This window comes from Athene cunicularia (genome assembly GCF_003259725.1).
Source record: "Athene cunicularia isolate RWA chromosome 2 unlocalized genomic scaffold, athCun1 chr2_part1, whole genome shotgun sequence".
NCBI classification, from domain to species: Eukaryota; Metazoa; Chordata; class Aves; order Strigiformes; family Strigidae; genus Athene; species Athene cunicularia.
In genome coordinates this window covers 92,072,988-92,088,177 of record NW_020799095.1, presented here as the reverse complement: position 1 = coordinate 92,088,177, position 15,190 = coordinate 92,072,988, and the positions used below count along the sequence as shown (strand labels likewise).

Genomic DNA, 15,190 nt, shown 5'->3' with positions numbered 1-15,190 from the left:
AAAAAAAAAAAAAAAAAAAAATATATATATATATATAAATCAAACTTTTTACTTAAAAGTACTTGGTAAATCATTGATCTATATGTATATTGGAATATCTCTGATATGCAATATTCTGGAATACAAACAACTATATTAATGCTACAAAGGATTCTTGTAGGGAGAGCACATATGGTTACAGAGATTCAAATTACCCACATCCAATTTTTAAACTACTAAACCAGCATGCATTTTATTAAAAAAAACCTTATAAACATTTGATATAATTTCAGTATGGACTTTGTAGGTGATAGCAGTTAACAATCAACTGTCTAATACACATAATGAAATAAGCATTAAAGAACAAAATACTTTTAATTATAATTTTTTGCATTCTCTTTTAATATTAATTTTCATATACAGTTGAGAAATGAGCTACAGGAAAGAAAAGGACAAAAATAAAGAAAAAACAAGAAGTGGTATCATACAAGCTTTTATTAACCCACATACTGCAACCAGTAGATTTGATAACATTGTCTCTTGAGCTTCAACTACCAGATAACATCTGGCAAATGATGTTTGTAAGTCCTGTTACACAACATATTCTGGCTTCTCAGTGTCATCTAGGGGACTGATATGTGACTAGAATAACACATTTCACGCTGCCTGCTTCTGTCATGCTAGTACAAATTTTTAATAATGGAGTGCCACAGACATCAGTATATTTGAATCTGAATTCTCAGAAAACATTTGGCAATTCTGTTCTCATCTTACTCATGACTCAAGCAATCTTTCTTAACACAAATTCCTGGATATTAGATGTAGTATTTTGACATCGAAGTATTCAGATAAATTTTCTGCATCTCTAATGTGTAATGATCTCTGAAGCAATATTTTAAAAATGTTGATCAAAAGTATTTGCTTATTTTCACAATTTTGCAATTAATTTCTTTTGATGGTTTTCTCAATAGTTTTGTAGCTCTCGTCACCCTAAACATTAGCAAAAAAATAACTGAAAGTCCATTTTAGACTGTGTACCTCAGACCAAAACATTTTGTCTCATTGAAGTCAAATTCTTTTTTACAAATCTGTTTGAGGAAACACTAATATCAGACACTCATTTACCTAGTGAATTGCAGACTACGTTGCTACCATGTAAACAATGTGCTTTTGACATAATCAAGAAGAGCCTTCAGAGGAATAATATGAGGGCACCAGTTCTCTCCATTTCAGACATTTGTGTACTTTGATATCTGTGGTATTTATTATATCATGCATTTTTAATAAGAAACAGAAAATGCCACTCCTGAGAATTGCTCTCCAAGGGCAGAAATAATTTTTCCTGATTTGATTATGAATGACTAACATCTTTTTAATGAAAGGTTCTCAATTAGACTCTATGTCCATATGATTGCAAAACAGTCTTAAATCAGATTGGATATATCACAGCAGACCAGAACACAACACTAAACCTAACCTGCCTGACTGTGCATCCAACTTCATCAGTATGAATAAAAGTCTCATCCTTAAACCAAAGAAAAATCTGGTCTGTTTAACTGAAATCTTTTCTGTATTGTATGAAGTTGTAGATAATGCTTTTATGCATCAGATTATACCAGTTAAATAAACACTTTGGGAAAAAAATTTGAAACTTAAGAAAAAGGGGTTAAGGAATCCTGTAGTCTTCATTCAGTGACTATAAATGGAAGTTTTGCAAGTACTTTTAAATATTTTCTTATAGTAATAAAATAAAAATATCATCTTTCTATTAATAATAGAATGTAATTTCTAGCAAACAATCAAGTTGGGGTTTTTGTTTGGTTGGAGGTTTTTTTAGCTAAAGGGAAAGGAAAAGGCAGGCAATACAAATACAAAAAAATTAAGTGAAAGATAACAAAGTGCCAGGTCCACAAAGAAAAAAACTTCTTAAATTTGAATCTTCCTAAATCAAGTTCATTTGCTTAAACGATTGCTTATTTCCACAGACAACTCACCACCTAACTGTCTTTATGCTTGGTCATAAATAAATTGAGAAAATACATGAACAGAGAATGTAGGTGGTTTTAAATGTCTGAAGACTGCTGATTAGATTAATGAGTAAAGAGTAAATAAACTAGTGATAAATAGTCATAGATGCCAACAACATAGAGCATGGAAGACAGACACCATTCTTTGGAAGACCTGCAGCTGAGCTAGCTCAGGCTTAAGAGATCTGAGTCTCTTCATTATTGGAAAGGCGTGTGGTAAAGGCAGCTACTCCTCAGTCCTGACTTAGCTACTGAGTTCAAAAATCAGCTAGAGTGAGGAGATGAGATTTTGCAGAAAGAGCAAGATACTAAAGATTAACTTGGCTTTCCCTAGGTACCTCTTGTTTGTGGAGATTTTGTCTGGGAGTTTAACTTCCAATTTTAGAGAAAAGAGCACACGATAGCACAAAAAAATTCACAGGTTTCTTTTTCTATCAATAAATAATTGTCCCTTTCAAAAATTATCCTTAGGTATTGCTTCATTTTTATTCTAAAAAGCTCATTTGGCAATGAATGCACTACCACAAGTTTAAGTAGTGGGAGTGTAGTAAAAAAAATACTGGAAGCTTTATGTTTAAAATTTAAAATCCAAGGAGTGGAATTAGTACTCATTGCAAATGATTGCAGAACTAGTATCACTTCATTTTACAACTTGTAAACCTGATTGAAAAACTGAGTTGGACCAAAAAAACGTATCTGAATGAATTCTGTTCTAAGCATGGTTACAGAAAATTACTTTTACATACAGAAAATAATTTAATTTCAGATTATTCCAAGGTGATTTTTTAGAGACAAGGATTTATAGAAGAAGAATAGCACAAGAAGACAGATGAATCACTGATCATGATGCTCTATCTCAAACAGAAACTCAATATACTGTAACAGAAGATGAGAACAAGTGAATATTGGGAGTTAGTGAATAAGTTGAGCCTACTTAAGGCTATATTAGTGTGATATTGATCAAACAGACAAACACTGAATTGATATATATCTACCACATACTTTGTGTGAAGGTAGGAAACTAGTTTTTAACTCATGAAAAGAGTTTAAGAAATAGTAGTTCAGTTCTTCAAAATAAACAAATACTTAATTTTGATGTCCTTCAATTGATGAAAAGGTAGAGGACAGTATTTAAACGTACTTACCTTTAAGAAAGTACCCAAGACTAGAGACTGCCCAGATTTAGGCACATGCTCAAAAGTAGGCTTTCTGAAGTTGTTTGCTAAACTGGGACTAGATTTAGTGGCTTGTCAGTGCAGCATTTAAATACAGTAAGCTTAAGCAACTGCTCTTTGGAATTATCCTTGGACATATTAGAAAGTAATTTCAGAGATTTTTGATGGATTACAGTGCTAAATTATAGTTTATTATATAAGTGTTATTGTTATTTGGTCCTAGGACCTTAGTGAAAAAAACAGGAAAAAAAAAAAAAAAAAAAGACATCTAGCATTTGGATATGCCATAGTAAAAAATGTGTGCAACTTGAAAATATCTACACATTGAACATAAATTGAACAAAAATTACTTATTGGCTTTCCTAAACAAAAGAAAAACATTAGCTGTGCTAGTGGAATTCCCTATGTAAAAATTATTTTAAAGATCTGCAGGAATTAAAATTATGTGACAATTTTTTATTTATTTCAAAGGTAACTAATAAAACACCTACAAGATACAGGGTAAATTATTTTACATTATAGAAATGGGCCACAGGAGGCTAACAAATTTTGAAACTCTAAATAGGGATGTTAGACACTTGTGGCATGCTGTATTTGGTGGCTGAACTTTTTGTCAACCTTACCCTGTTCACCAGAAGAATATGCTACTTAGGAGATTTTGAAGGAATAGCTCTACATAAACTGAATTAATATTATAAGGAAAAAGCCTTTTCATCTACTCAGCATTCACAAACATTAAGCAACACTCACAATAATCAGGTGATTCTTGCATGAACATGTTACTACAATTATATACCTCTTCATTATAGATTTTCATATTTTAAAGTTTGGATTCTTATAAGATTAGATTTTTAAAAGTCAACTTCTCACTTCCTCAACTTCTCATGATCATTTTTAGGATAACATGCATGCATTTATTGCATATATAACATCAGTTAACATTACTGAGATGGGGTTTGTTCATAACTCCTTAGTGTATGTATAAGGTAAAGGTATATATAGTAAAAAGAGCTTGTCAGTAGCTTGAGGTAGGTTATAATTGTACAGAGAGAGAGTGAAAGAGAGAAAGGGAAAAAAACAGATAGAAGCAAGTCCGGGTGTTCAGAGGCTCGATACAAGTTCTCGATTTTCCACCAGGGTCATGTCTAGCAATACATACATTGGCTAGAATTAGCCATACAGAGGATATCTACCTCTCACAGAAATCTTTGTATTTCTGTTCCTCACATGGAAAGGACTATGCATGATAGTATTTCTCTACCCCATGAGAGCAGTATGATACTAAAGATTGCAGACTCTTTGATATCACATAATAGGAGAGAAAGAGAAGACAGGTCAAAGGCATAGATACTCTAACGGGCCAGCTAAAAGTTTATTTACAAAATAGTTAGGACAAAGTTTCTATCGAAGTTGAAGGAAGGACAATCTTATTTTTGGACCTGAGCACCAAAAAATCTCAGATGTGATATCTTAAATGAAAGAATTACATAGTCTGTGTTTCTCAACAGTAAACAAATCAACTTTGGTCATAACCATCAATATCAAAAAAGATATATTAAGGTGACAACATACACCTACTAGAACCACAAATATACAAAACAATATTCAGTAACATTCACCTCAGTATTGGTAAGCAAAAAAGACTCTCTGGATCGATCTATTTACAAAAAATATGAATACTACCCGCAGAAAATGACCACTGTTAAAACAGTTGATTATACACAACAAAGGCTGAGAGAGGATATATTTTGAATTTGACACATTTACTAATTCACTCACCATTGCATACTGTAAAAGTACTCAATTCTAGAAACAGAAACATGACTGACTTTTCCAAAGACCAGAGCACAGAATCAGAGCTACCAATTATGGGGCAAGGGCTCTTCTTATTTATTGCAGAGGACTCGGAGCTTTCTAACAAGGGTTTGTACGCATTTTTTAAAGGAGAATTAACTAGAAGTACTATTCAAAGAGTACAAAATCTGTTAAGGAAAGCTAAATATGTCAATAAAGATGCTTTCTTGTCAGAATTGAGAAATATTTCATTAAACAAACAGATGATAACAAAAAAGGACAATAATCACAGTTACTCGAATCTATGCAAATATCAAATTAACAAGTATGAGTGACTGAAAACAAGTGATATAAACATGGCTTTGTATCTAATATAAAAGAATCGTTTTCTATACGGACAGCTAAAATATCAGACCACTTGAAACTGTGGCTAGACAGTCATGCTGATTAGACAAAAGCCCTGAGGTGATTGTCAAGATTTATTGTCTATGCGCATAACACCTCAGAAACCTGTAGATACAATACATAAAGATGAAAATTCAGCCGCTTAAGGAATGGATAAGTAAAGAAAAAGAATTGCTTCAATGTCAGCAGAATCTCTGCAGATATCCACAACGCCAAGGTCACTAAAAGAAACTATTACAGACAACAGTGTTGCCAGGATGAGGCCACAACACAATCCGCCAGAAGTGTATCCCAGTTAACTATTAGAAAATCTGCCAGATAAGGAAGTCAGATGATCTGGAACAATTTGAAGAGTATTCAAAAACTCCTTACCCCTTACATATGAGGCAAGAAGTTTCTCATTATTTCTCTGAAAAAATAGGTGTTAAAATGTTTGAATGAGAACTGCCAAGGAAGATACTTAACAACAGGTTTTAGAGGTGCTATTCTGAGTATGTGTATTAGTAGTTAAAATTCACATTGTAAATAAGCTGTTTCCAAGAACTTCTGGAAGAGAACTACACAGGCTTTCTGTTCGGTACAAATACTCTATTATCTTCCCTGCTCTGCTATTTCCAAGTGCTTTACAAACATAACAAAGGAATCAAAAATTAATAGGGAAAACAAATTCCTAAGGCTCACTGGTTATTTCCACATTTTGCAAGTGTTTAAAGAAAAGGGTAATCACTCTATATCAGACCTAAGGTTAAGCTGAGTATAGTATTTGCATAAAGCCAAAAGTTTATCCTTAGGGGAAACAGCATAAGAAAAATACCATATTTAAGGAAAATCCTCTACAGACTCTAAGATTTAGTTTTAATAGTTCTGTAACAAGTAATGACATAAACTGTTTTGAGAATTATGAAATTACATTGTAAAAACACTGCTTAATCTAAAAATGTTGACTTTCTAATGTTAACCTTTGAATACACATCTAAGCTTGCTAAAAGTTCCTCCCAGGTGCTTCCAAAAAGAGACATTTTGTCAGAGAAATGTGGTTCCTCTATAAATAATATTGATCAATGCAATCCTATAATCACCTTTATTGGTGAGATCACCTACATGTAAAGAAAATTATTTCCTGTGGAGGTAGAAAAGTATTATTTGTACCTGTACTGCAGTACAATATCCTAGTAAACTTCTAGAAGTCTGTGTTCAACTTTTTATGGAAAGAATACACAGAAGAGATTCTTGGAGAGAGGAGAGGTGGTACTCATGGCAGAGGGAACAAAGAGTCTATGGCATAAAAAGACAGTACAAGGATTTGGCTTGTGTAGACAAGAAAACTGACATGTTAAAAAAGATGACTGTCATGTCTAAACTCATGACACAGTGCCACATAGTCCTGATGAGAAAAGAGGTTTCAAAGCTAACAGGTAATGTTGGTATAAATAAGAAGGCAAAAGGCAACAACTGGCTATGAATAATTTAGGAAAGAAATAAGAAGAACATTCATAATAATTTGGATCCTGGAACAGGTCTTCTGTAACAATGTCTGAAGCAGGAAAGACCCAATTAAAACTGACTCTGAAAGTCTATCAATAGAGGGATATGAATTTAAACATTCATGACATCAGTTGGAAATCTGTTGCTTACAGTCCCAGTGTGAGAGACAACACTACATGACTTGAAAAGCCCCTTCACTCTGATATTCATACGCAGTCAATACAAATGCAGCTCTAATGTCCCTAGTAATAAAGCTCTTGAGTTTTTTCTTTCTTCCAATGTTAGAATACTTAAAACTATATCTTATATTTCTATTGCTTTTATTTTTACAGCAAAGCTCAACAGGGTAGGAACTCAAGTAATCAACCTCTTTCTGTTGGCAATATGATATTCCCAGCATGAAGGGGTTTCTAAGCCAAGAAATTCTGTAGTTGCCTTTTGGTTACTGTAGAAAGAAAAATATAAGTATGTGATAATAAGAGATAATACAGGACCTGAGAATCCTGTGAGATCTTTTAGACACTCATTTTCTCCACACAAGAAACTATATTCCACTTAAAATATAAAATAAACATATTATCTCATTACAGTCTCACATCTATGGTACTGAAATACTCTGGGCCTAATCCTACAGTTCCTGTAAATTACTGGAAACTATAGAACAGCACAGTACAAAACAAATTCCCTTGTAAAGACAATATTCTGCGACCAATCATGATTTTCAATGTAACATACAAATGCATCATCCTAGACGTAGCAATAAAATTGTTTCTCATTCACAAGATGAGATGCCCTAATACACTGTAGACAGCAATGAAGTGCCTGACTGTTGTGCACTTGTATGAACATACTAAAAGTTCATAACTCAAGGAAGCTGCTTATAATGATTTGAAGCACTGAGAACTAGGAGTCTCAATAAATAAAACAAATTCACATGGCGTTTTTCTAAGCACCAAAAGTTTCTGGCTTAAAAGTTTAAATGAAGAGTTATAATAAGCAATTTCTAATCATTTCAAACCAACTCCCAAAGGAAAAAGATTGACTCATTCAAAATCACATGGATTATTTATTGTTTCTCAAAAAGCTTAACTGGATTAAAAGTTGGCTAAGAGTAGTTATCACTGCTGATGTTAACTCAGACCAAGTTCAGAAGAGAATGGGGAAATAAATAAATAACTAGATAGATAAATAAATAAATAAAAGCGAGCAAGCTCCCACAAATATTCAGCTGTCCCAGGTGCCTGGCAAATATCCCTTCCTGGAACACACACAAGACAGGACATGGACATTAGACGGCAAAATGATTTGACAGTATCTTATCTATTTCCTAAAATATGGAAATTCCCCAGTCAGAAAGAACTTGAGGTGGGGTTTTATTTCCCCCTCAAGATAGATGATATTATTCTATTACTCTGACATTCTACAACTACTTGTACAACTGCAATGGGGATGTAAAAGTGCTGTTATTCTGATTAGACAGTGTTTTACACTCCACCTTTCAGGACATAAGAGTATAAAGCTTTTTTTTCTTTTTCCATTATCAGTCAGTTCAACAAAAAACATTATTGACTGACCTTTATATTAATGAGGCTAAATAAAGACACAGATGGCTTCTACTAAGTGAAGGAACTAAAAGTAATGATGTGCTATCTTAAGCCACTGTCCTGCAAAATCAGGGACTGGGATAAACAGAAATCTGATTATTCTAGCTGAGTAAGAAAGCTCAAGTAAATACATCCTCTCTCTGTCTGAATCCTTGTCTACACGAAAAAAAAATTGACTCATTTTAAAGAACAGTTGTCAAAAATAAGTCCTCTTGAAGTAATACTTGAATTTTTCTACACAAAATAGTGATTCAACACTATTTCAGAAAGTGCTTTTGAGACATAATTTTTAAGGAAAAATGAGGGTAACAGACTGAGTCCAAGGACCCAGAGATGTGAAATGAATTTTCAGGTGAAGGCCTTTCAATGGCCCAAAGAATGACAAAACAAGACCTAGGAATAATTACCATGTGACTTGTCTTGCAGGTCTTTCCCTAGTCATATTTACATTCAGAATGAACCAGAGTAACCTGAAACTATTGTAGGCTGATATGTTATTGCTTTTATACATGAGATCTGAAAAAACACAACAAAATGTTTGTATACATTTATGAAGGTTTCATAGCTTCAGATAGTTCAATTTAAAAATTACCACAGGTAATCAGCATTTAACAATAAAAAATTAAAATAGTACATAAAGAGTAAATATGTTTTGTTTTGCTTATAAACTCTCATGTATATAAAATGGTTTAAAATTACTTCACATCCAAATTGCATCTGGTTGTTACAGGTATTCAGTTGTAATAATATAAAAGAAAAAGACAACTTCTTCCCTTGACCCAAAGTTTTGTCCTTATACCTTACATACAGCTTGATTCAACTGCATATTGCATAACCCTCTAATTTATAAAATCGCAAAAATAAAAACAAAACTATCCTCCTAATAAGGAATTTTTTTGCAAAATTTTCAGTAGTTTCACCACTTGCTGGGTGTGTTTGTGTTGATTTCGTGTGTATTCTGGATTTGTCATTAAAGATGTTTCTTCTGCTGCATCTCACATTTTAGAGTGCTGAGAAGTGCTCTAAGAAAAAATCTGTCTAAAAAGAACAGAATTTATGCAAGAGAATTCTTTCTTTCAAGATGCCTGAAATCTCAGCCTGTTGAGAGACTGTTAAAACTCCACTGGACTTTTGTATTGCTGGATGGAGATCCATCCATTTCAATACCAAAGAATCAAAGAAATTATTACACAGAGAAGTTCTAGTAATTGTAAAATATTAGTCTATCCCCTAGGATTATTCTATATAATTTCTTTTTTAGGACTTAGTCAAAACTAGTTTTACAATGCCTCAGGTGACAGGGCTCTTTCTATTTGCACACACTAACAGATCTTCATTGGAACATTTTTTCTGATACCCAAATTGATCTTTTTTCAACTTCAGCCAGTTAGCTGTTTTTGTACACCCTGAAGACATAGTAAATAATTTCTTTCCTTGCTCCTCCAAGTACCATTCAAGTAATAATAAATGGTTGCAGCTCCAATTTAGTCAAATTTACTTATCTAATTTAAATCTTGCCACACACCCACACATTAAACATCACATTTTTTGTCTTTATCGACAAACCAGAGCCTCCATCAAGATACTGAATATAAAAGTGGCAGCTGAGGAAGATTTCAGGGATGGATGGGGAACACACAGGTGGGGAGCATCAAAGACGGTTGGTGCTGAAGAAATAGCTCTGTTGTGCTTGTCACTGGGATGGAAACCCTTCTATGTAGGCTGCAGTTAGGCAGTGTTGTACCCAGTGAGATGGATGCAACAAACCGCATCTCTTTTGAGTGTTCAGCTGCTTTAGATACCAACAGTTTCTTAATGAGTTTCTTTGGATCGCTTTCTTGATGTTCCTTAAAGAGAGGTTAGCCGAAAATTTCCTTCTCATCTCTCCTTTGTTCATTACTTAGTTCCATAAATAGTCACTACCCAAGATAGATCTAGATGGTTTAGATGATAATTTTTAGAGGCAAATTCCTCTTTATGCCACTCTTTTATATGCTTTTGGAAGTCATCGCTCTTTTTGATGAGTTGACAGTCATCCCTCCCACTGGACACATTTGGACAACAGATCTCAAAATGTCAAGCCTTATCCATGCCTACGTAATGAGGGACTGGTCAAGTAATCATGTGTAATGAGAACTGCTTCCTGTTACTGGTGATCAAGGAGGCAGCAGTGATGTTTTGCACTTGTCAGATTAATCATATTTTCATTTTGGCCAGTATTCCTAGAAACCCTCTATTATTTGCAGAGCTTCCTATTGAAAACTATAGGAAAAAAAAAAAAAAAAAAGAAAGGAAAAAAAAAAAAAAAAAAAAAAAAAAGACATAGCTATGCCATCTGAAGGCTGAAATAATTTACGCTGCTATAGCAATTTACCAGCATTGATCTCGGTAGAAATCCACCTTACATCAGTAGAAAAGGAATGAGGATAAAACACGGTCCATGAAATTGTTTTTCACTTGAGAGTTTTTTAGACAGGATAAGATGCAGATTGTGCTATAAACATCTTTTCAACCACAATGCATAACCATTTGAAACAAGAAGGACATGAAATCTAAAGCAACGAACTTTTGACAGAGGTGGGGAGGAAAAAGGCAAAAGCTCACAGAACCATGGTAAATGAGAGATGGTACAAATTTAACTCACTTTTCAGAGACAAATATGTGTGGATATAGTAAAATTTCATCCATTGTCTTTGCATTTACAACAGATACATATATCTGGCTATAAGGTTATTTGCTACAGATATTCTGTGTTCTGCTTCTGTTTTAACCTAAAAATGGCTACCCTCTGGAAGAAAGTATCTTTGACTTAAGATTGAACTAAGCTAGGTAATTTTATAAGTATTTTCCTTGCATAGGGGAAAGAAGACAGCATAGAAGAACATGCAGGTAGTCCTGCTATCTTCTATGATGTTACTGAAATAATTAAGCAAGCAGAATTTGGGACCTCTTAATTTTAGCAGATATTCTAAAGAATATTGTTCCACCTAATTCAACAATTTAGCTGAAACAATAGTGACATAATTGTCAAAATTACATAATAATTACAGTGCTTTAGAATGAGCTATATTAAGGTATGACTCATCACTCAATACATAAGAAGGTACAGAACTACGTCAAATCCAGCAGTGCAGTGCAGTATAGTGTAGCTGCAGCCAAAATGAAATTTAGAATCAGCAATTTTTTGTCAATAAGTAGGGGAAGGAGGGGAATTAATGGAAAGTCTGACTGCTTTTTTTTTTTTTTTTAATTTTAATGAATTATATTAAAAAAGTGACAGGGAATAATTTTGCAATTACAGTTAATTTTACACCTTTTTTAGAAAAATATTTAATACATTTTATTATTTGAACCTCACACTTCCTCTGGCAATACTTGTAATAGTTGGCTTTATTGAAAAGGGAGAATGATCCCACTCGTCAGTTGGGGAAATGATTGGTGAAGTGGAAAAGCAATGATGGAATTTTCTGAGATAATTACATTTTTTTATTAGAATACTTTATCAATGATCATTTTGAAAGAAAAGCTGCACAGTGTAACAATCAACCATAAAACACATAACTTCTCATGAAGCATTTAATGCTTTTCTATAATAGAATTTGACTGAAAACAATTCTTTTAAAAACTGCAGAGGCTGAATATATGCATCTTGGACAAAACTGTACTGAAAATTTGTTCCTTGAATAAGCTTTACTTGTTATGCAAAAGTTATATATACCTTCTATGGTTTTTCTAGCTGTTAATATTTTCCTTGCTAACAAGCACAGTCCCAGTTAAAGACATTATTTCACGGCACAATTATACATCATTAGCAAAGTTACTATGCTAAGATTTTTCTATCAAAAAGTGTCATGGTTTGTACTCACCAGGTGTAAAATTATACCGAGCAGAAAACCCGATGGATTCCAGCTCACCATCAGCAAAAAATTTAATCCATAGGAATCTGCCACTGGATTTTATCATAGGTGGATTTTGCTGTCCACAGAAACGTCCAATGATTGGGGAAAAGCCAAAAGGTCCATCTCGTACTTCGATATGGTCAAATTTACACTCCCAAGAAGGTTCTATGGAATATTTTTCATCGAAGTGTAGTTCAATGCATTGTCTAGGGGCAGCTGGAGATGACAAGAAAATTATCACATTATTTTCTAAACCAAGACCCTTCAAACTTAAAATAAAATTAAAGAAAATCAAATATATCAATTTTATATGCATTTTAATGTTTTGCTTAAAAAACTTGTTTGGAAATCAGTACATCTATATTTTTACAGATTTTACACAGTCAGCTTACATGTCTTTTCCTTTAAAAAAGTGCTCATGACAGCAGTTCCTAGCAAAACTAAGATATCTATGATGTAAAGTAAAACACAGTTTAGGAATAATTGGTTCAAACACAAAATCTTTGTAAGAAACTTATGTACCTGGAAACCCAGTGTTTTCTTGTATTTGGGGGGGAAACGTTAATCTGAATACTTTTACCTAATGCTCACAAAGATGAAGAAAAAACTGATCAGACGTGTGCTGTAGTAAGAAGAACAAATTCTGTCCCTGTATGTGTTGCAGTCAATGACAAGCTTTAGTATAATTGCTTATACTCAGAAATACTTATCATCTCATTTGAAACATAAGGACAAGTGTAGTGAATTCTCATTTAAGAAAATAGAGAAGGATGAAGTAAAACTAAAGTCTAACTAAAGAACAAACAATATTCTACTGAAAACCTTGAAGAAACTTTATAGTGGTCACCTCATTAGACATAAAAAACATCTTTATTCATATATACTAATAGTGGACACTTCATTAGACATAAAAACTATCTTCTTCGTATATACTAAGGCTGGTGACAGTCAGAATGTTCTCTAAAACAAATATCCCCTGGCATCTTCTGTATAAAGAAAAACAGTTACAGGTTGGACTATAGTATTTTCTCAAAAGGAGAAGAAAAAATAAATCACGGGTTTGTCTACAAATTTTAACAGATGAAGCATTCCTGGGGCGTGCTCTCCCTGTGCTTAATGCTATCCATAGCAAAAAAAGTGTATATCTTCAGATCATGGCGCCATGTAGCCTTTTGCTGACAAAGCTTTCTGCTAAGACAAGGGTTTGTTGTGTCACTGCCTGCTGTGCCTCTCACGGGATCATGTCCTACACTTCACACATATTAGAAGAGATGACTGAAATTACTATGATCTTTGCCTGAGCTACCATTCTTTTCACATGAAAACGTGCAAGATCAAACTCCAAGCTGAGTGCATAAGCTTAACATGGAAACTCCTGCAGTCAGTATTGTTCCATTTCTTTCCTCAGGAATAATAAGAAAACTATCAGTGTGACCAGAACCTAGATCTTGTATGTATTTCAAAATGTTTTAAATTGAAGATTTTGGGATGAGCTCATTACTGACATGACAATGGAGACTATTTAAAAGGAACAAAATAAGAAGACATTAAGTAAATTTTACAATCTTTACACAAGAGTACACTGTCTGATCACATTTAGGAACTATTATAGGTAAATAAATACAGCCTCATTTTACAAGAAGCATTGAATAAATAAGTTAATAAAACATTTTTGAGAAAAAATATTATTTTAATAGGTTTACTTTCATGTTAATGTAATTGGGTGACTGATGTTTACTGAAATATTTAATATAACATAAGAAAGAAAACTTATCTACTGTTCTCATTTTGAAAAAAAAATCACATTTTGGGAAGTGCTTACTATTGGCTTGTTGCTATTTATACCAGTTTACAGGAAGTTTGTGATCTTTGTGCGCATACAAATTCAATAGTAAATCAAAACCTAAATCTTTACATATATTCGCACCAATTACACAGTCCATGGAAATGTAACTACATTGAAAGTATAAAAAAAAAATGTTAAAAATAAAATCATATAATAAAGCTTGTAAAGAAGATCTTATTAATGCTACCCTTGTTGAGGTTTGAAGACCAAAGTAGATCTTTGAGATTATAGTAAAAGTCTGAATAACTGGAAGACATCATCAACTAATTTTATTCAAATGTTCCTACCTTTGATTTCACATATTTATAACAAATATTGATTTGAACTTTAAGCAACACTAGGGCAGAAGAGGGCAATCAGCACCTTCAATCTGGGATCATATTTTCATGCTCTTATTCATTTAAGGAGATTTGTTGAGAGCTACTCATCATTCACCTAGGGACTGCAGAGTCTGGTATCAGAAACTCCATCCTGACAACATTTTAGGTAATCTTAAGAATATTCATTAAGGCTTGAAAATCTTATATATTCACTGTTCAAATATTGTGTTATTAACCTACCTAAAGCTTTATTGTAATGTTGCAAACTAGATATGAAGGTGAATCCTGATAGTACTGTTAGTGTCAGGCAGCATCATATCACTGTGTATGGCTGCTCTGCTTTCCATGGCAACAAAGATATACCTGCTTCAAAACCAGCTTATGTCATTAACATAACAGATTTGTCCTTTATAATCTTCCTGTGTTAGGCCTTCACTACTCTATTTAATACCAAGAGGAGGTTTACAAGTTTAAAACCTTAACAGGTCTTCTCTGAATCCAAGATGCATGGAATGTGATAAAAATAGGCATGAGCCCCTCTGAGTTACAGCTCAGTCATTTTGACATGGTTTTTGGTGTTGCAAAGGAGTCCTAAAGCCTATTATAGCCTCAGTATACTATAAAAGGAGTCTTTGTGAGCAAATAAGAATCAGGCC

At 33.3% G+C, this 15,190-nt stretch overlaps 1 protein-coding gene across 4 annotated transcripts in view; it reads right to left on the bottom strand.

Annotated features, from left to right (window-relative positions):
• NETO1 (neuropilin and tolloid like 1) overlaps window positions 1-12,550 on the bottom strand; it is a 61,424-nt gene extending 48,874 nt beyond the window's left edge. For all 4 annotated transcript variants that reach the window (XR_003397735.1, XM_026842080.1, XM_026842077.1 and 1 more), the window contains exon 1: window positions 12,336-12,550. Coding sequence is in view for 3 of the 4 variants with exons in the window: in XM_026842080.1 (XP_026697881.1) it covers window positions 12,336-12,432 (97 nt within the window). In the remaining variant the exon portion in view is untranslated. The remainder of the gene's footprint in view (window positions 1-12,335) is intronic.
• Between the last annotated feature and the right edge of the window lie 2,640 nt (window positions 12,551-15,190).